Source organism: Ranitomeya imitator, chromosome 8 (assembly GCF_032444005.1).
Source record: "Ranitomeya imitator isolate aRanImi1 chromosome 8, aRanImi1.pri, whole genome shotgun sequence".
NCBI classification, from domain to species: Eukaryota; Metazoa; Chordata; class Amphibia; order Anura; family Dendrobatidae; genus Ranitomeya; species Ranitomeya imitator.
Window position 1 is genome coordinate 203,812,611 of NC_091289.1, and position 27,476 is coordinate 203,840,086.

The following is a 27,476-nucleotide window of genomic DNA, read 5'->3' on the forward strand; positions in this document are numbered from 1 at the left end:
CAGAAAGGTTCGTTCTAAGAAACTCCCAGCTCCCGTACGCCGCCCTGCCTATCAGGACCTCCTAAAAACTGGAGTAATAGTCCCAATTCCCGAGGAAGAAAAGTTCAGGGGCCACTATTCAAGTCTCTTTTCAGTCAGAAAATCCACTGGAGAAAGTCGCACGATAATAAATTTAAAACCCCTGAACCGCTGGGTAAGGCACAGAAAATGGAGTCAATCAGGTCCGCAGTCCCCCTGATAGGCAAAGATGTAGTGATGTGCACCCTGGACTTAAAGAACGGGTATTATCTCAGATCCATGCCTGTTGTCAACAGTACCCGAGATTCGCACAGAGGGTCCAGGGTCGGGTCCATTACTACCAGTTCTGTTTTCCTTTAGGTCGAGCCTCAGCACCCAGAGTTTTCACAAAGCCAGAGCCAGAAGTGGTGGCCTATCTGAGAAGGTTAGACATCATCATAGTCCCCTACCTAGACGACTTTCTAATCATAGCCAGCTCCAGGGGAAGCTACTGGTGAAGCAAGCCTCAATAGGGGGGCAGAATCCATCAATTTTCAGGGAGCTGTTGCTCCATCAGAGAGGCGATGAGGGTCCTGGGAGTAATGATGTCCTGCATTCCCTGTGTATGGAGTCCGTTCCATTCGCGGGGACTCCAGGAGGCCATTTTATCAGCCTGGGACAGACGCCAACCATCTCTAGATGCCATAATGCCCTTCTCCTCAGTAAAAAAACATCCTTAGTTTGGCGGACCATTCCAGAAATCTTCCAGAGGGAGAACAAAAAAATTGGAAAGAGCAAAAATAAGCCAGCTCACCCGTGATGCATAAACCAGTCTTCGAGAGCACGGACCCGCTGTGTCCAGGCGTGTAAAGTCAAAAAAAGAAGGAATGTCCAGCTTCACCGAATCCGTAAAAGAGTTTTCTTTATTCACAAACGTTAAACATAGAGGATACAGACTTCAGCACGAACCATATGGGTAAGAATCCCTGATGATTAAGGGAGCTTAGTCTCCAGAAACGCGTTGAGATTCTTACCCATATGGTTCGTGCTGAAGTCTGTATCCTCTATGTTTAAAGTTTGTGAATAAAGAAAACTCTTTTTTACGGATTCGGTGAAGCTGGACATTCCTTCTTTTTTAGAAAAAAAAAATGCTGTGCACACTTTGCTGAAAATCTGCTGCGGAAACGCTGCGGTTTAAAAGAAGAAGCATGTCACTTCTTTTTTGTGAATCTGCAGCGTTTTTGTACCCATTCCATTATAAAAATCCGCAGGGGTAAAAAAACGCAGCAAATCCGGAAGAAAAATGCACAAAAACGCTGCGGAACCGCACAAAAAACGTGACAAATGCGCAGGTTTTCTGCCAGGAGAGGCAGAATCCGCACCAGAAATTCCTAAGCCTAATCCGCAACGTGTGCACATAGGCTTTTCCCAGTCCTGGAGCAAAATACTGGTCTACGCATTCCCTTCACTTCCCTTAGTTCCAAGGGTGCTGAGGAAGGTACAAGAGGAAAGGGCAAGAATAATACAGTGCCCGTGTGGCCAAGGCGGAGCTGGTTTCCTCTGCTAAAGACGATGTCTGTGGAAGAAGCTATCCTGCTCCCAGAGGGAAGATCTTCTCTTCTAGGGCCCGGCGCATCATCAGAGCTCAGACAGGCAGCACCTTTCAGCATGGTCCTGAAAGGCAAGCCTTGAGGTTTAGGCTATGTGCACACGTTGCGGATTAGCCTTAGGAATATTTGGTGCAGATTCTGCATGTCTTGGCAGAAAACGCAGCTGCGGATTTGTCGTGTTTTTTGTGCGGATCCGCAGCGTTTTTGCTGCGGTTGTCTTGTGGATTTCCTGCGGTTTTTACCCCTGCGGATTTCTATAATGGAATGGGTACAAAACCGCTGCAGATTCACAAAAAAGAAGTGACATGCTACTTCTTTTAATCCGCAGCGTTTCCGCACGGAATTTTCCGTACCATCTGCACAGTGTTTTTTTTTTCTCATTGATTAACATTGTACTGTAAATCAATTGCGGATCTGCAGCGTTTCTGCACTGCAAAAAACGCTGTGGATCCGCAGAGAATCCGCAACGTGTGCACATACCCTAAGGGGTTTGTCTGACAAGGTTATGTCTACCGTTCAGGCAAGTAGGAAGCCAATAACATCGGCCATATTCAACAAAGTCTGGAAGCATTTCTGTGCGAAGGATCCTTGGTTGTTACATTACACCGGACACACGGAGAATCCTGGATTTCCTGTAAGCAGGATTTCACAAGGGATCAAGACCGAGTACACGGAGAGTCCAAAATCTGGCTTTGTATTTTTTTTTTATTTTCTTCTAGCTGCTCAGCCCTGGATAGTGAGATTCTCCAGGGCTGTTCAGAAATTGAAGCCCTTGGTGAGGAAATCCATCTCACCTTAGGACTTGAACTGGTCATCAATGCGCTGTGCAAGCACCCATACGAGTGTCACGTACGTGGGTGACGCGGACGTTAGCAGGCGCTCATTTAATCTGCCTTTCTGGTGACTTTTACATCTGCCAAGACGATAGGAGAACTGCAGGCTCTGTCTATTAGGGATCTTTACCTTCAGATATTCGAGGGCTGAGTAGTTCTTGGGTTTGACCTGGCCTTTCTCCCAAAAGTTGTGTCTGTCCCTGTCACGATATTGTATGAAATATAATATGATTTTGTAGCTTTGCCCTTCAGACCCATGCTGCGAGCTAAAAACCCCCCTTATTTTCTGAATGTGTGTATAGAAGAGCTTTTATTGCTTCTTGCTGCATTCCTGACTTTCAGCTCCCAAACGCCTCATGCCCCTCCTAAAGGAATTCTTACGATCAGCATAGATGCATGGACAGTTGTACCAGCTGAAACTGGTCTGATTTCCCTTGTAAAACATGAGGTTCTTTGTCCTAATATTGCAAGATATTGGGCCAACGATTTAGGCTAGGAAAATAAAAAGTACATATTGTTAACATCCATCGGCTGATCTATCCGCCACGGTAAACGCGGGCTTCTAATTCCACCAGGTAAATAAGTACAGATTTCTCTGGAAAGGAGTGTCCCTACTAACCCGAATTTAATATCTATAGAGAGCAAATCTTAATACAAGATGAATGCTGGGTGTGTTATGATTCTGACATGTTCTGTAGCGGAGATACAGGCATTAGACAAACTTGTGTGAAATTTACTAAGGCTGAAGAGGTAGGAGGATCTAAGGAAACAAGCCCTGTTAGTGATATCACCAGGCTGTGGTTATTTAAGTGACTCCACCTGGAGAGTCTAAGCAGAGTTTTACTTAAGGAGCTGTTTCTATCCATACCGCCTGATGCACTGGGACATTGGGGGAGCTCCGCCCACCAGCATGGTTTTGCCTGAAATGAACTGAGAACATGTAAGTGTTGATTTTCTCATTTAATCCCTTTATTTTATAATTACCTTGTACATATTTCAATTGTCTCTTTTGTAACATCTTTATATGCCTTTTTATAAACACTGCCTTAAATCTTTTATGGAGTATAATATTTAATATACTAGATTCGTTCTTCTGCTCTAAAACGTACCCCAAGTCTTCTGAAGGGAATTACGTTACTGTTTTGGGTTAGCATTGGACCAGTTTAATTGGAGCTGCTGGCAGCATACCGTGTGCGGGGCCTTTGGGTGTCGTTGTAGCGACTGCGGCGTTATTGTTCCTGCCTGAGTGTGAGTAGTTATATCGCCCTTGCTGAAGCGTGCTCAATAGCCAGTACATAGCAGGCAGCCTTTCTGGCGACTAATTACCTTAGGTGCAGTACCTAATCTGACCTGAGGGTGAGGGTGGCGCTAGAGCTGCAAGTTTCAAGTGGAACTATAAGCGGGATATACATAAATCCCTGCAGTTCGTGGTATATTGGAGAGCAGTGGGATACCTAAAATAAGCCCCTGCTGTAAACTAAAAGGTCAATAGCCTTGTGTGTGTTTTTTCATCACATTGTAGCAGTGGAGGGATAACTAAGATAAGCCCCCCTGCACATGTGATAGCCGTCTGTTGGCCTAAAGTCACCCCGATCTGTGACGTAGGGGTGACGGTCACGGGGTGAAACGTGACATATTGGTGGCAGCGGTGTGGATTTGTGACAGTCCCTAATCTGAATCAGGAGTTTGTCCTTCCTTCCTTCTGCCAGCATCCGAAAATCTTGAGGAACAGACATTCCACTCTTTAGATGTCAGACGGTTCCCCATTAAATGTCACCTGCTTAACCCAGCAGGAAGTGCGGCGGCGTCTAAAAATCACTAAAATTGACAAATCTCCGGGCCCGGATGGGATACATCCTCGAGTACTGCAGGAATTAAGTACAGTCATTGATAGACCATTATTTTTAATCTTTAAAGACTCCATAAAAACAGGGTCTGTACCACAGGACTGGCGTATAGCAAATGTGGTGCCAATATTCAAAAAGGGAACAAAAACTGAACTCGGAAACTATAGGCCAGTAAGCTTCACCTCTACTGTGGGTAAAATCCTGGAGGGCATTCTAAGGGACGCTATACTGGAGTATCTGAAGAGGAATAACCTCATGACCCAGTATCAGCACGGGTTTACTAGGGACCGTTCATGTCAGACTAATTTGATCAGTTTCTATGAAGAGGTAAGTTCCGGACTGGACCAAAGGAACCCAGTGGACGTAGTGTATATGGACTTTTCAAAAGCTTTTGATACGGTGCCACACAAAAGGTTGATACATAAAATGAGAATAATGAGGATAGGGGAAAATATGTGTAAGTGGGTTGAGAGCTGGCTCAGGGATAGGAAACAAAGGGTGGTTATTAATGGAGCATACTCGGACTGGGTAGCGGTTAGCAGTGGGGTACCACAGGGGTCAGTATTGGGCCCTCTTCTTTTTAACATATTTATTAATGACCTTGTAGGGGGCATTCAGAGCAGAATTTCAATATTTGCAGATGACACTAAACTCGGCAGGGTAATCAATACAGAGGAGGACAATTCTATATTACAGGATGATTTATGTAAACTAGAAGCTTGGGCTGATAAATGGCAAATGAGCTTTAATGGGGATAAATGTAAGGTCATGCACTTGGGGAGAAGTAATAAGATGTATAATTATGTGCTTAATTCTAAAACTCTGGGCAAAACCGTCAATGAAAAAGACCTGGGTGTATGGGTGGATGACAAACTCATATTCAGTGGCCAGTGTCAGGCAGCTGCTACAAAGGCAAATAAAATAATGGGATGCATTAAAAGAGGCATAGATGCTCATGAGGAGAACATAATTTTACCTCTATACAAGTCACTAGTGCGACCACACTTAGAATACTGTGCACAGTTCTGGTCTCCGGTGTATAAGAAAGACATAGCTGAAATAGAGCGGGTGCAGAGAAGAGCGACCAAGGTTATTGGAGGACTGGGGGGTCTGCAATACCAAGATAGGTTGTTACACTTGGGGCTATTTAGTTTGGAAAAACGAAGACTAAGGGGTGATCTTATGTTAATGTATAAATATATGAGGGGACAGTACAAAGATCTTTCTGATGATCTTTTTAATCATAGAACTGAAACAGGGACAAGGGGGCATCTTCTACGTCTGGAGGAAAGAAGGTTTAGGCATAATAACAGACGCGGGTTCTTTACTGTAAGAGCAGTGAGACTATGGAACTCTCTGCCGTATGATGTAATGAGTGATTCATTATTTAAATTTAAGAGGGGACTGGATACATTTCTGGAAAAGTATAATGTTACAGGGTATATACACTAGATTCCTTGATAGGGCGTTGATCCAGGGAACTAGTCTGATTGCCGTATGTGGAGTCGGGAAGGAATTTTTTTCCCCAAGGTGGAGCTTGCTCTTTGCCACATGGTTTTTTTTTTGCCTTCCTCTGGATCAACATGTTAGGGCATGTTAGGTTAGGCGATGGGTTGAACTAGATGGACTAAAAGTCTTCCTTCAACCTTAATAACTATGTAACTATGTAATTACCTGGACGCTACCAGGGGCTGGAGACGGGACTCAAACTTGTTTGTCCAATATCGGGCAGTAAATAAGGGGAAAAAGTGGCAAAATCAATAATCGCGATCAGATTCACAATAGGGCTGGTTCACAAGGCAGAAGGGAAACCACCCCCTAGAACGTTAAAAGCCCATTCTACCTGAGCAGTATCCACTTCATGGGCAGAGAACGGAGCAGCGTCAGTGGATCAGGTGTGTGGAGCTGCAGCACGGTCCAGCCGGAGCGGCAGCGCGGTCCAGCCGGAGCGGCAGCGCGGTCCAGCCGGAGCGGCAGCGCGGTCCAGCCGGAGCGGCAGCGCGGTCCAGCCGGAGCGGCAGCGCGGTCCAGCCGGAGCGGCAGCGCGGTCCAGCCGGAGCGGCAGCGCGGTCCAGCCGGAGCGGCAGCGCGGTCCAGCCGGAGCGGCAGCATGGTCCAGCCGCAGCACCATTTCTAAGCATCACAAGCTAGATGTAGTCTCAGGACAGGCTGCTTTCGGAAGGAAGGTTCTTCACACAGTGGTACCACCCGGATCACTAGACTTTGGTATTCTCCATGGTGTCGTGAGGAGGGATGACCTGGAAAACGTTAATTAGACCTACCGCTAATTGTGTTTCCAGAATTCCATCCTGACAGCACAGTTCCCTCCCTTCTGAGAAATTCTATACTTACGTGACGCAACGTTTGTATAAAGAATAATTAATAATTTTGGGTGCATCCATCCTGGTGTGGTACTTAGAGATGGGAGGGTCCTTCTATCCTCTCGTTGGTTCCTGTCCCAGTAAGGATAACCTCCATGGCGCCGTCAGGAGGGATTCCTGCAAATATCATTTTTAATGGGGATATTAAAATGAACAATTTATTGATTAAATATTAAGTTTCTTTGTAAATGTCTCCATTGTGCCGGACCACCCACTATTGTCCCGGCGGTGGGTGTAGGGACGTAGCTCTTATATCTGAATACTAGGTGACCGTATGAAGAGCGATGTTCTCAGAAAGCCGATTACAGATGGTGAAGATCAGGGAATGGACGGTGAGTATCAGCGGGATTCAGGGGCAGCGGTGAAGACTGGGGGGTACTGTACAGCATTTCCAAGCTGTGCTAACCAGGATAACTGCACTAATAATGCAGCAGTCTTCACCGCTGCCCCTGAATCCCGCTGATACTCACCGGCAGACAGGAGGAACACCGGCCATTCCCTGATCTCCACCATCGCTCTTCATACGGTCACCTAGTACTGAGATATAAGAGCTACGTCCCTACACCCACCCCCGGGACAATAGTGGGTGGTCCGGCACAATGGAGACATTTACAAAGAAACTTAATATTTAATCAATAAATTGTTAATTTAAATATCCCCATTAAAAATGATATTTTATAGCTTTTCCCCAGAGAGATCAGTCAGAGAAGATGTGGGAATGTTTAGTGAAGAGGAGACTTAACAGCTGTCTACAAATATCTGAGGGTCCGTCGCAGTGTAGAGGGATCATACTTATTATCATTTGCACATGGAAAGACGACAAGCAATGGAAGAAAACAGAAAAGTAGAAGACAGATTAGATATTAGGAGGGTGACAGTGAGGGTGAGTGGGACAGGCGGCCACGAGAGGTGGTGAGTTCTCCTTCAATGGAAGCCTTCACAAAGAGGCCGGACAGACATCTGTCTGAGATGGTGTAGTGACACCTGCACTGATCAGGGGGTTGGACACAACGACCCCGGGGGTCTCATCCAACTCTGACATTCTAGGATGCAGCGGCTGGGGATGAAGCTACACGGAGCATTATACACATATCAGCCGGTGGAGGGGCTACGGGGATGCACAGAACAGAACCGGTTCCTGCCTCCCGAGAGCTCAGATATGGGGGGCGGCGGACAGAACATCACCTGACATCCAGGTAGTGGATCCCACACACTGCATCAGAGGAGAAAAGATCGGCCAGAACGCAGAGCCCCTCGTTACCTGCAGGAAAAACAGCAGTAAGATACAAGAAGTCAATTGTGGCCCCACAGAACCAGACACCAAGACCCGAGCACCTCCACCAGGACCCCCGAATCTGAGAGCCCACTACCTCCCCCAGGACCCCCGCATCTGAGAGCCCAGCACCTCCCCCAGGACCCCCGAATCTGAGAGCCCAGCACCTCCCCCAGAACCCCAGCATCTGAGAGCCCAGCACCTTCCCCAGAACCCCCGCATCTGAGAGCCCAGCACCTCCCCCAGAACCCCCGCATCTGAGAGCCCAGCAACTCCCCCAGGACCCCCGCATCTGAGAGCCCAGCACCTCCCCCAGAACCCCCGCATCTGAGAGCCCAGCACCTCCCCCAGGACCCCCGCATCTGAGAACCCAGCACCTCCCCCAGAACCCCAGCATCTGAGAGCTCAGCACCTCCACCAGGACCCCCGCATCTGAGAGCCCAGCAACTCCCCCAGGACCCCCGCATCTGAGAGCCTAGCACCTCCCCCAGAACCCCCGCATCTGAGAGCCCAGCACCTCCCCCAGGACCCCCGCATCTGAGAGCCCAGCACCTCCCCCAGGACCCCCGCATCTGAGAGCCCAGCAACTCCCCCAGGACCCCCGCATCTGAGAGCCCAGCAACTCCCCCAGGACCCCCGCATCTGAGAGCCCAGCACCTCCCCCAGGACCCCCGAATCTGAGAGCCCAGCACCTCCCCCAGGACCCCCGCATCTGAGAGCCCAGCACCTCCCCCAGAACCCTCCCATCTGAGAACCCAGCACCTCCCCCAGGACCCCCGCATCTGAGAGCCCAGCACCTTCCCCAGAACCCCCGAATCTGAGAGCCCAGCACCTCCCCCAGGACCCCAGCATCTGAGAGCCCAGCACCTCCCCCAGAACCCCAGCATCTGAGAGCCCAGCACCTCCCCCAGAACCCCCGCATCTGAGAGCCCAGCACCTTCCCCAGAACCCCCGCATCTGAGAGCTCAGCACCTCCACCAGGACCCCCGAATCTGAGAGCCCAGCACCTCCCCCAGAACCCCAGCATCTGAGAGCCCAGCACCTTCCCCAGAACCCACGCATCTGAGAACCCAGCACCTCCCCCAGGATCCCCGCATCTGAGAGCCCAGCACCTCCCCCAGGACCCTCCCATCTGAGAACCCAGCACCTCCCCCAGAACCCCAGCATCCGAGAGCCCAGCACCTTCCCCAGAACCCCCGCATCTGAGAGCTCAGCACCTCCACCAGGACCCCCGAATCTGAGAGCCCAGCACCTCCCCCAGAACCCCAGCATCTGAGAGCCCAGCACCTTCCCCAGAACCCACGCATCTGAGAACCCAGCACCTCCCCCAGGATCCCCGCATCTGAGAGCCCAGCACCTCCCCCAGGACCCTCCCATCTGAGAACCCAGCACCTCCCCCAGAACCCCAGCATCCGAGAGCCCAGCACCTCCCCCAGAACCCCAGCATCTGAGAGCTCAGCACCTCCACCAGGACCCCCGAATCTGAGAGCCCAGCACCTCCCCCAGGACCCCCGCATCTGAGAGCCCAGCACCTCCCCCAGAACCCCCGCATCTGAGAGCCCAGCAACTCCCCCAGGACCCCCGCATCTGAGAGCCCAGCACCTCCCCCAGGACCCTCCCATCTGAGAGCCCAGCACCTCCCCCAGGACCCCCGAATCTGAGAGCCCAGCACCTCCCCCAGGACCCCAGCATCTGAGAGCCCAGCACCTTCCCCAGAACCCCCGCATCTGAGAACCCAGCAACTCCCCCAGGACCCTCCCATCTGAGAACCCAGCACCTCCCCCAGAACCCCAGCATCTGAGAGCCCAGCACCTCCCCCAGAACCCCAGCATCTGAGAGCTCAGCACCTCCACCAGGACCCCCGAATCTGAGAGCCCAGCACCTCCCCCAGGACCCCCGCATCTGAGAGCCCAGCAACTCCCCCAGGACCCCCGCATCTGAGAGCCCAGCACCTCCCCCAGGACCCCCGCATCTGAGAGCCCAGCACCTCCCCCAGGACCCTCCCATCTGAGAGCCCAGCACCTCCCCCAGGACCCCCCATCTGAGAACCCAGCACCTCCCCCAGAACCCCCACATCTGAGAGCCCAGCACCTCCCCCAGAACCCCCGCATCTGAGAGCCCAGCACCTCCCCCAGGACCCCCGCATCTGAGAGCCCAGCACCTCCCCCAGGACCCCCGCATCTGAGAGCCCAGCACCTCCCCCAGAACCCCCGCATCTGAGAGCCCAGCAACTCCCCCAGGACCCCCGCATCTGAGAGCCCAGCACCTCCCCCAGGACCCTCCCATCTGAGAGCCCAGCACTTCCCCCAGAACCCCCGCATCTGAGAGCCCAGCACCTCCCCCAGGACCCCCGCATCTGAGAGCCCAGCACCTCCCCCAGGACCCCCGAATCTGAGAGCCCAGCACCTCCCCCAGGACCCCAGCATCTGAGAGCCCAGCACCTTCCCCAGAACCCCCGCATCTGAGAGCCCAGCAACTCCCCCAGGACCCTCTTATCTGAGAACCCAGCACCTCCCCCAGAACCCCAGCATCTGAGAGCCCAGCACCTCCCCCAGAACCCCAGCATCTGAGAGCTCAGCACCTCCACCAGGACCCCTGAATCTGAGAGCCCAGCACCTCCCCCAGGACCCCCGCATCTGAGAGCCCAGCAACTCCCCCAGGACCCCCGCATCTGAGAGCCCAGCACCTCCCCCAGGACCCTCCCATCTGAGAGCCCAGCACCTCCCCCAGAACCCCCGCATCTGAGAGCCCAGCACCTCCCCCAGAACCCCCGCATCTGAGAGCCCAGCACTTCCCCCAGGACCCCCGCATCTGAGAGCCCAGCACCTCCCCCAGGACCCCCGCATCTGAGAGCCCAGCACCTCCCCCAGGACCCCCCCATCTGAGAACCCAGCACCTCCCCCAGAACCCCCACATCTGAGAGCCCAGCACCTCCCCCAGAACCCCCACATCTGAGAGCCCAGCAACTCCCCCAGGACCCCCGCATCTGTAAGTCCAGCACCTCCCCCTGCACACCCGCATCTGAGAGCCCAGCACCTCCCCCAGGACCCCCGCATCTGTAAGTCCAGCACCTCCCCCTGCACACCCGCATCTGAGAGCCCAGCACCTCCCCCAGGACCCCCGCATCTGTGAGCCCAGCACCGACCCCGCATCTGTGAGCCCAGCACCCCCCAGGACCGCCTGCATCTGAAAGTCCAGCACCTCCCACAGGACCCCTGCATCTGAGAACCCAGCGCCTCTCCAGGACCCCAACACCTTCCCCAGGATCCCCGGCATCTGAGAGCCCAAAACCTTTCCCCAGGACCTCCGCATCTAAGAGCCAAGAATCTAACCCAGGACCCCCCGCATCTGAGAGCCCAGAACCCCCCCAGGACCCACGCATCAGAGCCCCCCAGGACCCCTGCATCTGAGAGCCCTGCACCTCCCCCAGGATCTGAGAACCAAGCATTTTCAGGTGAATATTGGGAGCTCATTACCCAGCCGGTTCCCGCTGAGCTTCAAGATCCTCACATTCGGGTTTCTCTTGATGGCTGCAACAAAGTCCACGAGAAAATCACCGGACCCCTCTTCAAAGAGGCGGCAGAACGAGAACTTCATCTCTACAGGGAGAGAGAGACATGAGTGGGGGGGAAGAGGGCCGACAACCACCCCCAGAACCGAGGAGGGAGAGGGCCGACAACCACCCCCAGAACCGAGGAGGGAGAGGGCCGACAACCACCCGCAGAACCGACGAGGGAGAGGGCTGACAACAACCCCCAGAACCGAGGAGGGAGAGGGCCGACAACCACCCCCAGAACCGAGGAGGAAGAGGGCCGACAACCACCCCCAGAACCGTGGAGGGAGAGGGCCGACAACCACTCCCAGAACCGTGGAGGGAGAGAGCCGACAACCACCCCCAGAACCGAGGAGGGAGAGGGCCGACAACCACCCCCAGAACCGAGGAGGGAGAGGGCCGACAACCACCCCCAGAACAGAGGAGGGAGAGGTCCGACAACCACCCCCGAAACCGAGGAGGGAAAGGGCCGACAACCACCCCCAGAACCAAGGAGGGAGAGAGCCGACAACCGCTCCCGAAACCGAGGAGGGAGAGGGCCGACAACCACCCCCGAAACCGAGGAGGGAGAGGGCCGACAACCACCCCCAGAACCGAGGAGGGAGAGGGCCGACAACCACCCCCAGAACAGAGGAGGGAGAGGGCCGACAACCACCCCCAGAACAGAGGAGGGAGAGGGCCGACAACTACCCCCCGAAACCGAGGAGGGAGAGGTGTTATGTAGGCAATCCAGTGACACAGTGTGCCAGCAATCAGAGCACATACAGTGATCTGACAATAACCCAAAAAACAATATAACGAGCTCTGAGACGTGGAATCTCTGTAGACCGCAATACCTGAACCTATCCTAAACACAACTAAAGGCAGCTGAGGATTGCGCCTGACACTACCTATGCAACTCGGCACAGCCTGAGGAGCTGACTAGCCTGAAGATAGAAAAACAAGCCTGACTTGCCTCAGAGAAATACCCCAAAGGAAAAGGCAGCCCCCCACATATAATGACTGTTAGCAAGATGAAAAGACAAACGTAGGGATGAAATAGATTCAGCAAAGTGAGGCCCGATATTCTAGATAGAGCGAGGATAGCAAAGAGAACTTTGCAGTCTACAAAAAACCCTAAAGCAAAAAACCACGCAAAGGGGGCAAAAAGACCCACCGTGCCGAACTAACGGCACGGCGGTACACCCTTTGCGTCTCAGAGCTTCCAGCAAAACGAATTAACAAGCTGGACAGAAAAAGTAGCAACAAAAGCAAAGAAGCACTTATCTAAGCAGAGCAGCAGGCCACAGGAAAGATCCAGATGCTCAGATCCAACACTGGAACATTGACAAGGAGCAAGGAAGACAGAATCAGGTGGAGTTAAATAACAAAGCAGCCAACGAGCTCACCAGAACACCTGAGGGAGGAAGCCCAGAAGCTGCAGTACCACTTGTGACCACAGGAGTGAATTCAGCCACAGAATTCACAACAGTACCCCCCCCTTGAGGAGGGGTCACCGAACCCTCACCAGAGCCCCCAGGCCGACCAGGATGAGCCACATGAAAGGCACGAACAAGATCTGGAGCATGGACATCAGAGGCAAAAACCCAGGAATTATCTTCCTGAGCATAACCCTTCCATTTAACCAGATACTGGGGTTTCCGTCTAGAAACACGAGAATCCAAAATTTTCTCCACAATATACTCCAATTCCCCCTCCACCAAAACCGGGGCAGGAGGCTCAACAGATGGAACCATAGGTGCCACGTATCTCCGCAACAACGACCTATGGAATACGTTATGTATGGAAAAGGAGTCTGGGAGGGTCAAACGAAAAGACACAGGATTGAGAACCTCAGAAATCCTATACGGACCAATAAAACGAGGTTTAAATTTAGGAGAGGAAACCTTCATAGGAATATGACGAGAAGATAACCAAACCAGATCCCCAACACGAAGTCGGGGACCCACACGGCGTCTGCGATTAGCGAAAAGTTGAGCCTTCTCCTGGGACAAGGTCAAATTGTCCACTACCTGAGTCCAGATCTGCTGCAACCTGTCCACCACAGAATCCACACCAGGACAGTCCGAAGACTCAACCTGTCCTGAAGAGAAACGAGGATGGAACCCAGAATTGCAAAAAAATGGAGAAACCAAGGTAGCCGAGCTGGCCCGATTATTAAGGGCGAACTCAGCCAACGGCAAAAAGGACACCCAATCATCCTGGTCTGCAGAAACAAAACATCTCAGATATGTTTCCAAGGTCTGATTGGTTCGTTCGGTCTGGCCATTAGTCTGAGGATGGAAAGCCGAGGAAAAAGATAGGTCAATGCCCATCCTACCACAAAAGGCTCACCAAAACCTTGAAACAAACTGGGAACCTCTGTCAGAAACAATATTCTCAGGAATGCCATGCAAACGAACCACATGCTGGAAGAACAAAGGCACCAAATCAGAGGAGGAAGGCAATTTAACCAAGGGCACCAGATGGACCATTTTAGAAAAGCGATCACAGACCACCCAAATGACTGACATCTTTTGAGAAACGGGAAGGTCAGAAATGAAATCCATCGAAATATGTGTCCAAGGCCTCTTTGGGACCGGCAAGGGCAAAAGCAACCCACTGGCACGTGAACAGCAGGGCTTATGTTGTGAATTCTGTGGCTGAATTCACTCCTGTGGTCACAAGTGGTACTGCAGCTTCTGAGCTTCCTCCCTCAGGTGTTCTGGTGAGCTCGTTGGCTGCTTTGTTATTTAACTCCACCTGATTCTGTCTTCCTTGCTCCTTGTCAATGTTCCAGTGTTGGATCTGAGCTTCTGGATCTTTCCTGTGGCCTGCTGCTCTGCTTAGATAAGTGCTTTTTGCTTTTGTTGCTACTTTTTCTGTCCAGCTTGTCATTTCGTTTTGCTGGAAGCTCTGAGACGCAAAGGGTGTACCGCCGTGCCGTTAGTTCCGCACGGTGGGTCTTGTTGCACCCTTTGCGTGGTTTTTTGCTTTAGGGTTTTTTGTAGACTGCAAAGTTCTCTTTGCTATCCTCGCTCTATCTAGAATATCGGGCCTCACTTTGCTGAATCTATTTCATCCCTACGTTTGTCTTTTCATCTTGCTAACAGTCATTATATGTGGGGGGCTGCCTTTTCCTTTGGGGTATTTCTCTGAGGCAAGTCAGGCTTGTTTTTCTATCTTCAGGCTAGTCAGCTCCTCAGGCTGTGCCGAGTTGCATAGGTAGTGTCAGGCGCAATCCACAGCTGCCTTTAGTTGTGTTTAGGTTAGGTTCAGGTATTGCGGTCTACAGAGATTCCACGTCTCAGAGCTCGTTCTATTGTTTTTGGGTTATTGTCAGATCACTGTATGTGCTCTGATTGCTGGCACACTGTGTCACTGGATTGCCTACATAACAGGCTTAGCCCTAGCACAAATCCCACAGGACTGCACAAAAGTACGTACATCCCGTGACAGAGATGGCCACCAGAAGGATCTAGCCACTAACTCTCTGGTACCAAAGATTCCAGGATGACCAGCCAACACCGAACAATGAAGTTCAGAGATAACTTTACTAGTCCATCTATCAGGGACGAACAGTTTCTCCGCCGGACAACGATCAGGTTTATTCGCCTGAAATTTTTGCAACACTCGCCGCAAATCAGGGGAGATGGCAGACACAATGACTCCTTCCTTGAGGATACTCGCCGGCTCAGATGAACCCGGAGAGTCGGGCACAAAACTCCTAGACAGAGCATCCGCCTTCACATTTTTAGAGCCCAGAAGGTACGAAATCACAAAATCGAAGCGGGCAAAAAATAACGACCAACGGGCCTGTCTAGGATTCAAGCGCTTGGCAGACTCGAGATAAGTAAGGTTCTTATGATCAGTCAATACCACCACGCGATGCTTAGCTCCTTCAAGCCAATGACGCCATTCCTCGAATGCCCACTTCATGGCCAGCAACTCTCGGTTGCCCACATCATAATTACGCTCAGCAGCCGAAAACTTCCTGGAAAAGAAAGCACATGGTTTCAACACTGAGCAACCAGAACCTCTCTGTGACAAAACCGCCCCTGCTCCAATCTCAGAAGCATCAACCTCGACCTGGAACGGAAGAGAAACATCTGGTTGACACAACACAGGGGCAGAACAAAAACGACGCTTCAACTCCTGAAAAGCTTCCACAGCAGCAGAAGACCAATTAACCAAATCAGCACCCTTCTTGGTCAAATCGGTCAATGGTTTGGCAATGCTAGAAAAATTACAGATGAAGCGACGATAAAAATTAGCAAAGCCCAGGAACTTTTGCAGACTTTTCAGAGATGTCGGCTGAGTCCAATCCTGGATGGCTTGGACCTTAACCGGATCCATCTCGATAGTAGAAGGGGAAAAGATGAACCCCAAAAATGAAACTTTCTGCACACCAAAGAGACACTTTGATCCCTTCACAAACAAAGAATTAGCACGCAGGACCTGGAAAACCATTCTGACCTGCTTCACATGAGAGTCCCAATCATCTGAGAAGATCAAAATGTCATCCAAGTACACAATCAGGAATTTATCCAGGTACTCACGGAAGATGTCATGCATAAAAGACTGAAAAACAGATGGAGCATTGGCAAGTCCGAACGGCATAACCAGGTACTCAAAATGACCCTCGGGCGTATTGAATGCAGTTTTCCATTCATCTCCTCGCCTGATTCTCACCAGATTATACGCACCACGAAGATCTATCTTAGTGAACCAACTAGCCCCCTTAATCCGAGCAAACAAGTCAGATAACAATGGCAAGGGATACTGAAATTTAACAGTGATCTTATTAAGAAGGTGGTAATCAATACACGGTCTCAGCGAACCATCCTTCTTGGCTACAAAAAAGAACCCTGCTCCCAGTGGTGATGACGATGGGCGAATATGTCCCTTCTCCAGGGATTCCTTCACATAACTGCGCATAGCGGCGTGTTCAGGCACGGATAAATTAAATAATCGACCTTTAGGGAATTTACTACCAGGAATCAAATTGATAGCACAATCACAATCCCTATGCGGAGGTAGAGCATCGGACTTGGGCTCTTCAAATACATCCTGATAATCAGACAAGAACTCTGGGACCTCAGAAGGAGTGGATGACGAAATAGACAAAAATGGAACATCACCATGTACCCCCTGACAACCCCAGCTGGATACCGACATAGAGTTCCAATCCAATACTGGATTATGGGTTTGTAGCCATGGCAACCCCAACACGACCACATCATGCAGATTATGTAGCACCAGAAAGCGAATAACCTCCTGATGTGCAGGAGCCATGCACATGGTCAGCTGGGCCCAGTACTGAGGTTTATTCTTGGCCAAAGGTGTAGCATCAATTCCTCTCAACGGAATAGGACACCGCAAAGGCTCCAAGAAAAACCCACAACGTTTAGCATAATCCAAATCCATCAGATTCAGGGCAGCGCCTGAATCCACAAACGCCATGACAGAAAACGACGACAAAGAGCATATCAAGGTAATGGACAGAAGGAATTTGGATTGTACAGTACCAATGACGGCAGACCTAGCGAACCGCTTAGTGCGCTTAGGACAATCAGAAATAGCATGAGTGGAATCACCACAGTAGAAACACAGACCATTCAGACGTCTGTGTTCTTGTCGTTCAACTCTGGTCATAGTCCTATCGCACTGCATAGGCTCAGGTTTAATCTTAGACAATACCGCCAAATGGTGCACAGATTTACGCTCGCGCAAGCGTCGACCGATCTGAATGGCCAAAGACATAGACTCATTCAAACCAGCAGGCATAGGAAAACCCACCATGACATCCTTAAGAGCCTCAGAGAGACCCTTTCTGAACAAAGCTGCCAGCGCAGATTCATTCCACAGAGTGAGTACTGACCACTTCCTAAATTTCTGACAATATACTTCTATATCATCCTGACCCTGGCATAAAGCCAGCAAATTTTTCTCAGCCTGATCCACTGAATTAGGTTCATCGTACAGCAATCCGAGCGCCAGGAAAAACGCATGGACACCACTCAATGCAGGGTCTCCTGGCGCAAGAGAAAATGCCCAGTCTTGAGGGTCACCGCGCAAAAAAGAAATAATAATCAAAACCTGTTGAATAGGATTACCAGAAGAATGAGGTTTCAAGGCCAGAAATAGCTTACAATTATTTTTGAAATTAAGAAACTTAGTTCTATCACCAAAAAACAAATCAGGAATAGGAATTCTTGGTTCTAGCATAGATTTCTGATCAATAGTATCTTGAATCCTTTGTACATTTGTAACGAGATTATCCATTCAAGAGCACAGACCCTGAATATCCATGTCCACAGCTGTGTCCTGAAGCACCCTAATGTCTAGGGGAAAAAAAGACTGAACACAGAGCTGAGAAAAAAAAAATGACGTCAGAACTTCTTTTTTCCCTCTATTGAGAATCATTAGGTTGGCTCCTTGTACTGTTATGTAGGCAATCCAGTAACACAATGTGCCAGCAATCAGAGCACATACAGTGATCTGACAATAACCCAAAAACAATAGAACGAGCTCTGAGACGTGGAATCTCTGTAGACCGCAATACCTGAACCTATCCTAAACACAACTAAAGACAGCTGTGGATTGCGCCTGACACTACCTATGCAACTCGGCACAGCCTGAGGAGCTGACTAGCCTGAAGATAGAAAAACAAGCCTGACTTGCCTCAGAGAAATACCCCAAAGGAAAAGGCAGCCCCCCACATATAATGACTGTTAGCAAGATGAAAAGACAAACGTAGGGATGAAATAGATTCAGCAAAGTGAGGCCCGATATTCTAGATAGAGCGAGGATAGCAAAGAGAACTTTGCAGTCTACAAAAAACCCTAAAGCAAAAAACCACGCAAAGGGGGCAAAAAGACCCACCGTGCCGAACTAACGGCACGGCGGTACACCCTTTGCGTCTCAGAGCTTCCAGCAAAACGAATTAACAAGCTGGACAGAAAAAGTAGCAACAAAAGCAAAGAAGCACTTATCTAAGCAGAGCAGCAGGCCACAGGAAAGATCCAGAAGCTCAGATCCAACACTGGAACATTGACAAGGAGCAAGGAAGACAGAATCAGGTGGAGTTAAATAACAAAGCAGCCAACGAGCTCACCAGAACACCTGAGGGAGGAAGCTCAGAAGCTGCAGTACCACTTGTGACCACAGGAGTGAATTCAGCCACAGAATTCACAACAGAGAGGGCCGACAACCACCCCCAGAACCGAGGAGGGAAAAGGCCGACAACCACCCCCGGAACCGAGGAGGGAAAGGGACGACAACCACCCCCGAAACCGAGGAGGGAGAGGGCCGACAACCACCCCCAGAACCGAGGAGGGAGAGGGCCGACAACCACCCCCAGAACCGAGGAGGGAGAGAGCCGACAACCACCCCCAGAAGCGAGGAGGGAGAGGGCCGACAACCACCCCCAGAACCGAGGAGGGAGAGGGCCGACAACCACCCCCAGAACCGAGGAGGGAGAGAGCCGACAACCACCCCCAGAACCGAGGAGGGAGAGAGCCGACAACCACCCCCAGAACCGAGGAGGGAGAGGGCCGACAACCACCCCCGAAACCGAGGAGGGAGAGAGCCGACAACCACCCCCAGAACCGAGGAGGGAGAGAGCCGACAACCACCCCCAGAACCGAGGAGGGAGAGGGCCGACAACCACCCCCAGAACCGAGGAGGGAGAGGGCCGACAACCACCCCCAGAACAGAGGAGGGAGAGGGCCGACAACCACCCCCGAAACCGAGGAGGGAGAGGTCCGACAACCACCCCCAGAACCGAGGAGGGAGAACTCCGACAACCACCCCCAGAACAGAGGAGGGAGAGGGCCGACAACCACCCCCAGAACCGAGGAGGGAGAGGGCCGACAACCACCCCCAGAACCGAGGAGGGAGAGGGACGACAACCACCCCCGAAACCGAGGAGGGAAAGGGCCGACAACCACCCCCAGAACCAAGGAGGGAGAGAGCCGACAACCACTCCCGAAACCGAGGAGGGAGAGGGCCGACAACCACCCCCGAAACCGAGGAGGGAAAGGGCCGACAACCACCCCCAGAACCGAGGAGGGAGAGGGCCGACAACCACCCCCAGAACCGAGGAGGGAGAGGTCCGACAACCACCCCCAGAACCGAGGAGGGAGAACTCCGACAACCACCCCCAGAACCGAGGAGGGAGAGGGCCGACAACCACCCCCAGAACAGAGGAGGGAGAGGGCCAACAACCACCCCCAGAACAGAGGAGGGAGAGGGCCGACAACTACCCCCCGAAACCGAGGAGGGAGAGGGCCGACAACCACCCCCAGAACCGAGGAGGGAGAGAGCCGACAACCACCCCCAGAACCGAGGAGGGAGAGGGCCGACAACCACCCCCAGAACCGAGGAGGGAGAGGGCCGACAACCACCCCCAGAACCGAGGAGGGAGAGAGCCGACAACCACCCCCCGAACCGAGGAGGGAGAGGGCCGACAACCACCCCCAGAACCGAGGAGGGAGAGAGCCGACAACCACCCCCAGAACCGAGGAGGGAGAGAGCCGACAACCACCCCCAGAAGCGAGGAGGGAGAGGGCCGACAACCACCCCCAGAACCGAGGAGGGAGAGGGCCGACAACCACCCCCAGAACCGAGGAGGGAGAGAGCCGACAACCACCCCCAGAACCGAGGAGGGAGAGAGCCGACAACCACCCCCAGAACCGAGGAGGGAGAGGGCCGACAACCACCCCCGAAACCGAGGAGGGAGAGAGCCGACAACCACCCCCAGAACCGAGGAGGGAGAGAGCCGACAACCACCCCCAGAACCGAGGAGGGAGAGGGCCGACAACCACCCCCAGAACCGAGGAGGGAGAGGGCCGACAACCACCCCCAGAACAGAGGAGGGAGAGGGCCGACAACCACCCCCGAAACCGAGGAGGGAGAGGGCCGACAACAACCCCCAGAACCGAGGAGGGAGAGGGCCGACAACGCACCTTCAAGTCTGGAATGGTTCAGTAAGTGCAGAATCTCACAGTGAGCGTCCGACATCTTCATATCATGGAAACTCAACCGTCTCAGAGAAGTGTTACCGTCTGGAGATCAATGGGGAAAGTGAGTGACCGTCAGAACCCCCAATGCACCAGCAGAATAGTGAGTGCAGCTCTGGGGTATAATACAGGATGTAACTCAGGATCAGTAATGTATGTACACAGTGACTACACCAGCAGAATAGTGAGTGCAGCTCTGGAGTATAATACAGGAGGTAACTCAGGATCAGTAATGTAATGTATGTACACAGTGACTGCACCAGCAGAATAGTGAGTGCAGCTCTGGAGTATAATACAGGATGTAACTCAGGATCAGTAATGTATGTACACAGTGACTGCACCAGCAGAATAGTGAGTGCAGCTCTGGGGTATAATACAGGATGTATCTCAGGATCAGTAATGTAATGTATGTACACAGTGACTGCACCAGCAGAATAGTGAGTGCAGCTCTGGAGTATAATACAGGATGTATCTCAGGATCAGTAATGTAATGTATGTACACAGTGACTGCACCAGCAGAATAGTGAGTGCAGCTCTGCGGTATAATACAGGAGGTAACTCAGGATCAGTAATGTAATGTATGTAGACAGTGACTGCACCAGCAGAATAGTGAGTGCAGCTCTGTGGTATAATACAGGATATAACTCAGTATCAGTAATGTAATGTATGTACACAGTGACTGCACCAGCAGAATAGTGAGTGCAGCTCTGGGGTATAATACAGGAGGTAACTCAGGATCAGTAATGTAATGCATGTACACAGTGACTGCACCAGCAGAATAGTGAGTGCAGCTCTGGAGTATAATACAGGAGGTAACTCAGGATCAGTAATGTAATGTATGTACACAGTGACTGCATCAGCAGAATAGTGAGTGCAGCTCTGGAGTATAAAACATGATGTAACTCAGGATCAGTAATGTAATGTATGTACACAGTGACTGCATCAGAATAGTTAGCGCAGCTCTGGGGTATAATACAGGATGTAACTCAGGATCAGTAATGTATGTACACAGTGACTGCACCAGCAGAATAGTGAGTGCAGCTCTGGAGTATAATACAGGAGGTAACTCAGGATCAGTAATGTAATGTATGTACACAGTGACTGCACCAGCAGAATAGTGAGTGCAACTCTGGAGTATAAAACATGATGTAACTCAGGATCAGTAATGTAATGTATGTACACAGTGACTGCACCAGCAGAATAGTGAGTGCAGCTCTGGAGTATAATACAGGATGTAACTCAGGATCAGTAATGTATGTACACAGTGACTGCACCAGCAGAATAGTGAGTGCAGCTCTGGGGTATAATACAGGATGTAACTCAGGATCAGTAATGTAAAGTATGTACACAGTGACTGCACCAGCAGAATAGTGAGTGCAGCTCTGGGGTATAATACAGGATGTAACTCAGGATCAGTAATGTATGTACACAGTGACTGCACCAGCAGAATAGTGAGTTCAGCTCTGGAGTATAATACAGGAGGTAACTCAGGATCAGTAATGTAATGTATGTACACAGTGACTGCACCAGCAGAATAGTGAGTGCAGCTCTGGAGTATAATACAGGATGTAACTCAGGATCAGTAATGTAATGTATGTACACAGTGACTGCACCAGCAGAATAGTGAGTGCAGCTCTGGGATATAATACAGGATGTAACTCAGGATCAGTAATGTAATGTATGTACACAGTGACTGCACCAGCAGAATAGTGAGTGCAGCTCTGGGGTATAATACAGGATATAACTCAGTATCAGTAATGTAATGTATGTACACAGTGACTGCACCAGCAGAATAGTGAGTGCAGCTCTGGGGTATAATACAGGAGGTAACTCAGGATCAGTAATGTAATGTATGTACACAGTGACTGCACCAGCAGAATAGTGAGTGCAGCTCTGGAGTATAATACAGGATGTAACTCAGGATCAATAATGTAATGTATGTACACAGTGACTGCACCAGCAGAATAGTGAGTGCAGCTCTGGGGTATAATACAGGATCAGTAATGTAATGTGTGTACACAGTGACTGCACCAGCAGAATAGTGAGTGCAGCTCTGGGGTATAATACAGGACCAGTATTGTAATGTCTGCACACAGTGTACACATCCTGTAAGAGACAGGTCTCTGTGATCAGGGCGCATCGCAGGTAATGGGGCTCCCATAGGACATTAGTGTAGCCACCGTACAGCGCCCATGCAGAGGAGACGTACCTACCTGCAATCACCCGCAGGACACGCCTCAGATCGTCCTGGCCTGGAAACGTGGCGTTATCCAGAGAGAGCTCGAGCAGAGAGCGAGACGCCGTCAGCACGGACACGAGGCGCTCCACCTGTACGGGGTCCTGAGGGAAGCGAAGCTCCAGTGTCTGCAGCCGATTCTCTGCAGAGACCGTAAGAAGGCATGAGTGAGGCGACAGAATGGCGGCCTCCCCGACCCCAGCAGAGGATGTCACACCTGCACACGGCACCGTCACCTCCGCCGCTCGCACCCACTCACTGGGACTCTCCAGGTCGTAGCTCAGTGACAGCAGCTGAAGCTGTGGGAAGATCCTGAGGACGGCGTGCGCCAGCTCCAGCATGGGCACAAAGGTGGTGAAGTCACTGAGGGAGAAGACACGGAGGCAGCAGCTGGGGGCCCGGGACAGCGCAGACAGCGATTCCAGCACCAGCTGAATATTGGCCCCGAGATCTGAGCAAAATAGAGAGGGTAAGAACCTGCAAGCTATGACTCTGTGCTATCAGCCAGTGCTGAGAAAGGGGGCAGTGCCTAGAGCAGCCCGCGAGAGCCGGCGTGCCCCGAGAGCAGCCCGCGAGAGCCGGCGTGCCCCGAGAGCAGCCCGCGAGAGCCGGCGTGCGCCGAAAGCAGCCCGCGAGAGCCGGCGTGCGCCGAAAGCAGCCCGCGAGAGCCGGCGTGAGCCGAGAGCAGCCCGCGAGAGCCGGCGTGCGCCGAGAGCAGCCCGCGAGAGCCGGCGTGAGCCGAGAGCAGCCCGCGAGAGCCGAGAGCAGCCCGCGAGAGCCGAGAGCAGCCCGCGAGAGCCGAGAGCAGCCCGCGAGAGCCGAGAGCAGCCCGCGAGAGCCGCCCGCGAGAGCCGAGAGCAGCCCGCGAGAGCCGCCCTCGAGAGCCGAGAGCAGCCCGCGAGAGCCGGCGTGAGCCGAGAGCAGCCCGCGAGAGCCGCCCGCGAGAGCCGCCCGCGAGAGCCGAGAGCAGCCCGCGAGAGCCGCCCGCGAGAGCCGAGAGCAGCCCGCGAGAGCCGCCCGCGAGAGCCGCCCGCGAGAGCCGAGAGCAGCCCGCGAGAGCCGAGAGCAGCCCGCGAGAGCCGCCCGCGAGTGCCGAGAGCAGCCCGCGAGAGCCGCCCGCGAGAGCCGAGAGCAGCCCGCGAGAGCCGCCCGCGAGAGCCGAGAGCAGCCCGCGAGAGCCGCCCGCGAGAGCCGCCCGCGAGAGCCGAGAGCAGCCCGCGAGAGCCGCCCGCGAGAGCCGAGAGCAGCCCGCGAGAGCCGCCCGCGAGAGCCGAGAGCAGCCCGCGAGAGCCGCCCGCGAGAGCCGAGAGCAGCCCGCGAGAGCCGAGAGCAGCCCGCGAGAGCCGCCCGCGAGAGCCGAGAGCAGCCCGCGAGAGCCGCCCGCGAGAGCCGAGAGCAGCCCGCGAGAGCCGCCCTCGAGAGCCGAGAGCAGCCCGCGAGAGCCGGCGTGAGCCGAGAGCAGCCCGCGAGAGCCGCCCGCGAGAGCCGAGAGCAGCCCGCGAGAGCCGCCCGCGAGAGCCGAGAGCAGCCCGCGAGAGCAGCCCGCGAGAGCCGAGAGCAGCCCGCGAGAGCCGCCCGCGAGAGCCGAGAGCAGCCCGCGAGAGCCGCCCTCGAGAGCCGAGAGCAGCCCGCGAGAGCCGGCGTGAGCCGAGAGCAGCCCGCGAGAGCCGCCCGCGAGAGCCGAGAGCAGCCCGCGAGAGCCGCCCGCGAGAGCCGAGAGCAGCCCGCGAGAGCCGCCCGCGAGAGCCGAGAGCAGCCCGCGAGAGCCGAGAGCAGCCCGCGAGAGCCGAGAGCAGCCCGCGAGAGCCGCCCGCGAGAGCCGAGAGCAGCCCGCGAGAGCCGCCCTCGAGAGCCGAGAGCAGCCCGCGAGAGCCGGCGTGAGCCGAGAGCAGCCCGCGAGAGCCGCCCGCGAGAGCCGAGAGCAGCCCGCGAGAGCCGCCCGCGAGAGCCGAGAGCAGCCCGCGAGAGCCGCCCGCGAGAGCCGAGAGCAGCCCGCGAGAGCCGCCCGCGAGAGCCGAGAGCAGCCCGCGAGAGCCGCCCGCGAGAGCCGAGAGCAGCCCGCGAGAGCCGCCCGCGAGAGCCGAGAGCAGCCCGCGAGAGCCGCCCGCGAGAGCCGAGAGCAGCCCGCGAGAGCCGCCCGCGAGAGCCGCCCGCGAGAGCAGCCCGCGAGAGCCGCCCGCGAGAGCCGAGAGCAGCCCGCGAGAGCCGCCCGCGAGAGCCGAGAGCAGCCCGCGAGAGCCGCCCGCGAGAGCCGAGAGCAGCCCGCGAGAGCCGAGAGCAGCCCGCGAGAGCCGCCCGCGAGAGCCGAGAGCAGCCCGCGAGAGCCGCCCGCGAGAGCCGAGAGCAGCCCGCGAGAACCGCCCGCGAGAGCCGAGAGCAGCCCGCGAGAGCCGCCCGCGAGAGCCGAGAGCCGCCCGCGAGAGCCGAGAGCAGCCCGCGAGAGCCGCCCGCGAGAGCCGAGAGCAGCCCGCGAGAGCCGCCCGCGAGAGCCGAGAGCAGCCCGCGAGAGCCGCCCGCGAGAGCCGCCCGCGAGAGCCGAGAGCAGCCCGCGAGAGCCGCCCGCGAGAGCCGAGAGCAGCCCGCGAGAGCCGCCCGCGAGAGCAGCCCGCGAGAGCCGCCCGCGAGAGCCGAGAGCAGCCCGCGAGAGCCGCCCGCAAGAGCCGAGAGCAGCCCGCGAGAGCCGGCGAGAGCCGAGAGCAGCCCGCGAGAGCCGGCGTGAGCCGAGAGCAGCCCGCGAGAGCCGGCGTGAGCCGAGAGCAGCCCGCGAGAGCCGGCGTGAGCCGAGAGCAGCCCGCGAGAGCCGGCGTGAGGCGAGAGCCGGCGTGAGCCGAGAGCAGCCCGCGAGAGCCGGCGTGAGCCGAGAGCAGCCCGCGAGAGCCGGCGTGAGCCGAGAGCAGCCCGCGAGGGCCGGCGTGTGCCGAGAGCAGCCCGCAAGAGTCAGTGTCTACTGGGAATATCCCACAAGACCCGCCGTATACCGGGAACATCTGACAGACCCGCCTTATACCGGGAACGCCCCACAAAACCCAAGGCATACAGGGAACATCCCACAAGACCCGCTGTATAGTAGGAACTTCCGATAAGACCCCCAATCCCATGTACGTCTCTCCCTCTGTTCTGACTAGTACGCTGCTGCTGTTTCCCTGCCTTTAATTCCATGTATCACACTGCATCTTTCGATCTTAGGCTACTTTCACACATCAGGTTTTTTGCATCAGGCACAATCCAGCAGATGTTGAAAAAACGGATCTAGCGCAGATTGTGAAAAACTGATGCGATGGATCCGTTTTTTCGACGGATCAGACTAACATATCCAGATAATTGGATAAAAAAAATTTGGAGCATGCTCAGTTTAAAGAAACGGAATCTGGCGCCTTCTGGCTCCCATAGGCTTCTATTCTAGCAAACAGCTTTACGTTTTTTTCACCAGAGACAAAAAACGTTGCCATGGACGTTTTTTTCCAGAAACCGGAAACGGAAACTGGACGAAACGCAATGTCATGCGACGCAATCTGGCACGAATACAAGTCTATTGGAAAATCTAATCCTCACCCTCTTTCGCTATCCCCAAACGCCTGCACCCTCAAATCAAATAATTATCTCCCCCTCTGTCTTACCCCCACCTCAACAAGCTCCACGTGATCCACGATCTCTACTTCCCACAACCTTTCCTTCCTGGCCCTCACTGAGACCTGGCTGATGCCCCCTGACACAGCCTCACCTGCAGCACTGAGCTACGGTGGCCTCCAATTTACCCTCACTCCTCGCTCTGGCAACAGACATGGCGGAGGAGTGGGTTTCCTTCTTTCTAAAAACTGTTCCTTCAACCCTATCCAACCCCCACCCTCCCTTCTTTCTAGATTCAGTCTGTCCGTATCTACTCTCCCTCCAATCTCCAAATGGCTGTCATATACCGACCACCGGGCTCAGCCACTGCCTTCATCGACCAATTCTCCACCTGGCTCCTTCACTTTCTCTCTGCTAACATCCCCACCATCATCATGGCTGACTTTAATATCCCTACTGACACCAGCCAGCCAGCAGCCTCCAAGCTACTGGCCCTCACTTCATCCTTTGGACTCACTCAGTGTCCTCCACAGCCACCCACACAGACATACACTAGACCTCATCTTCACCCGCCTCTGTTCCTTATCTAATCTCACAACCTCTCCCTTCCCCCTATATGACCACCATCTACTCACCTTCTCATCCTTGTCCTCCTCACCTGCCCCCCATGTCCAGCCATTACCACATCCTCACAGAAACCTAGACATTCACAGACTCTCAGACTCTCTCCTACCCCTGTCCTCCATATCTTCACTCCACGACACGGACAGCGCCACCGCTTTCTATAACTCCACCCTCACATCAGCCATAGACTCAGTCGCTCCTCTCATGCATGGCACAGTGCGACGAACCAATAGGCAACCCTGGCATAACAATCTCACAAAAAAACTTCGACAAGCATCCAGGGTGGCGGAGCGGCGTTGGAAGAAAACACGACTTCACTGCTTTCCAACAAGCTACATTTGACTTCAAATCAGCCCTCACCTCTGCTAAACAGACCTATTTCACAAACCTTGTATCTTCACTATCCTACAACCCAAAACAACTATTCAGCACATGTAACTCTCTCCTCCGCCCACCACTGCCACCTCCAACTCCCCTCATCTCCTCCGAGGACTTTGCCACCTACTTCAAAAACAAGATCGACCAAACAAGGCAAACCTTTACAGTTCCATCA

The 27,476-nt window shown here is 53.7% G+C and overlaps 1 protein-coding gene across 2 annotated transcripts in view; it reads right to left on the reverse strand.

Moving 5' to 3' along the window:
• Positions 1–27,476, reverse strand: part of LRRC41 (leucine rich repeat containing 41) — a 62,496-nt gene that overhangs the window by 10,133 nt on the left and 24,887 nt on the right. Inside the window, exons 5-9 of one of the 2 annotated variants that reach the window (XM_069735879.1) lie at positions 22,950–23,183; positions 22,710–22,874; positions 20,443–20,541; positions 11,418–11,540; positions 7,854–7,929 (exon numbers count right to left, since the gene is read on the reverse strand). In XM_069735879.1, coding sequence (XP_069591980.1) covers positions 7,854–7,929; positions 11,418–11,540; positions 20,443–20,541; positions 22,710–22,874; positions 22,950–23,183 — 697 coding nt within the window. Of the gene's footprint in view, positions 1–7,853; positions 7,930–11,417; positions 11,541–15,352; positions 15,468–20,442; positions 20,542–22,709; positions 22,875–22,949; positions 23,184–27,476 lie in introns of those variants that run through there. The other variant, XR_011314863.1, reaches the window with a different exon arrangement.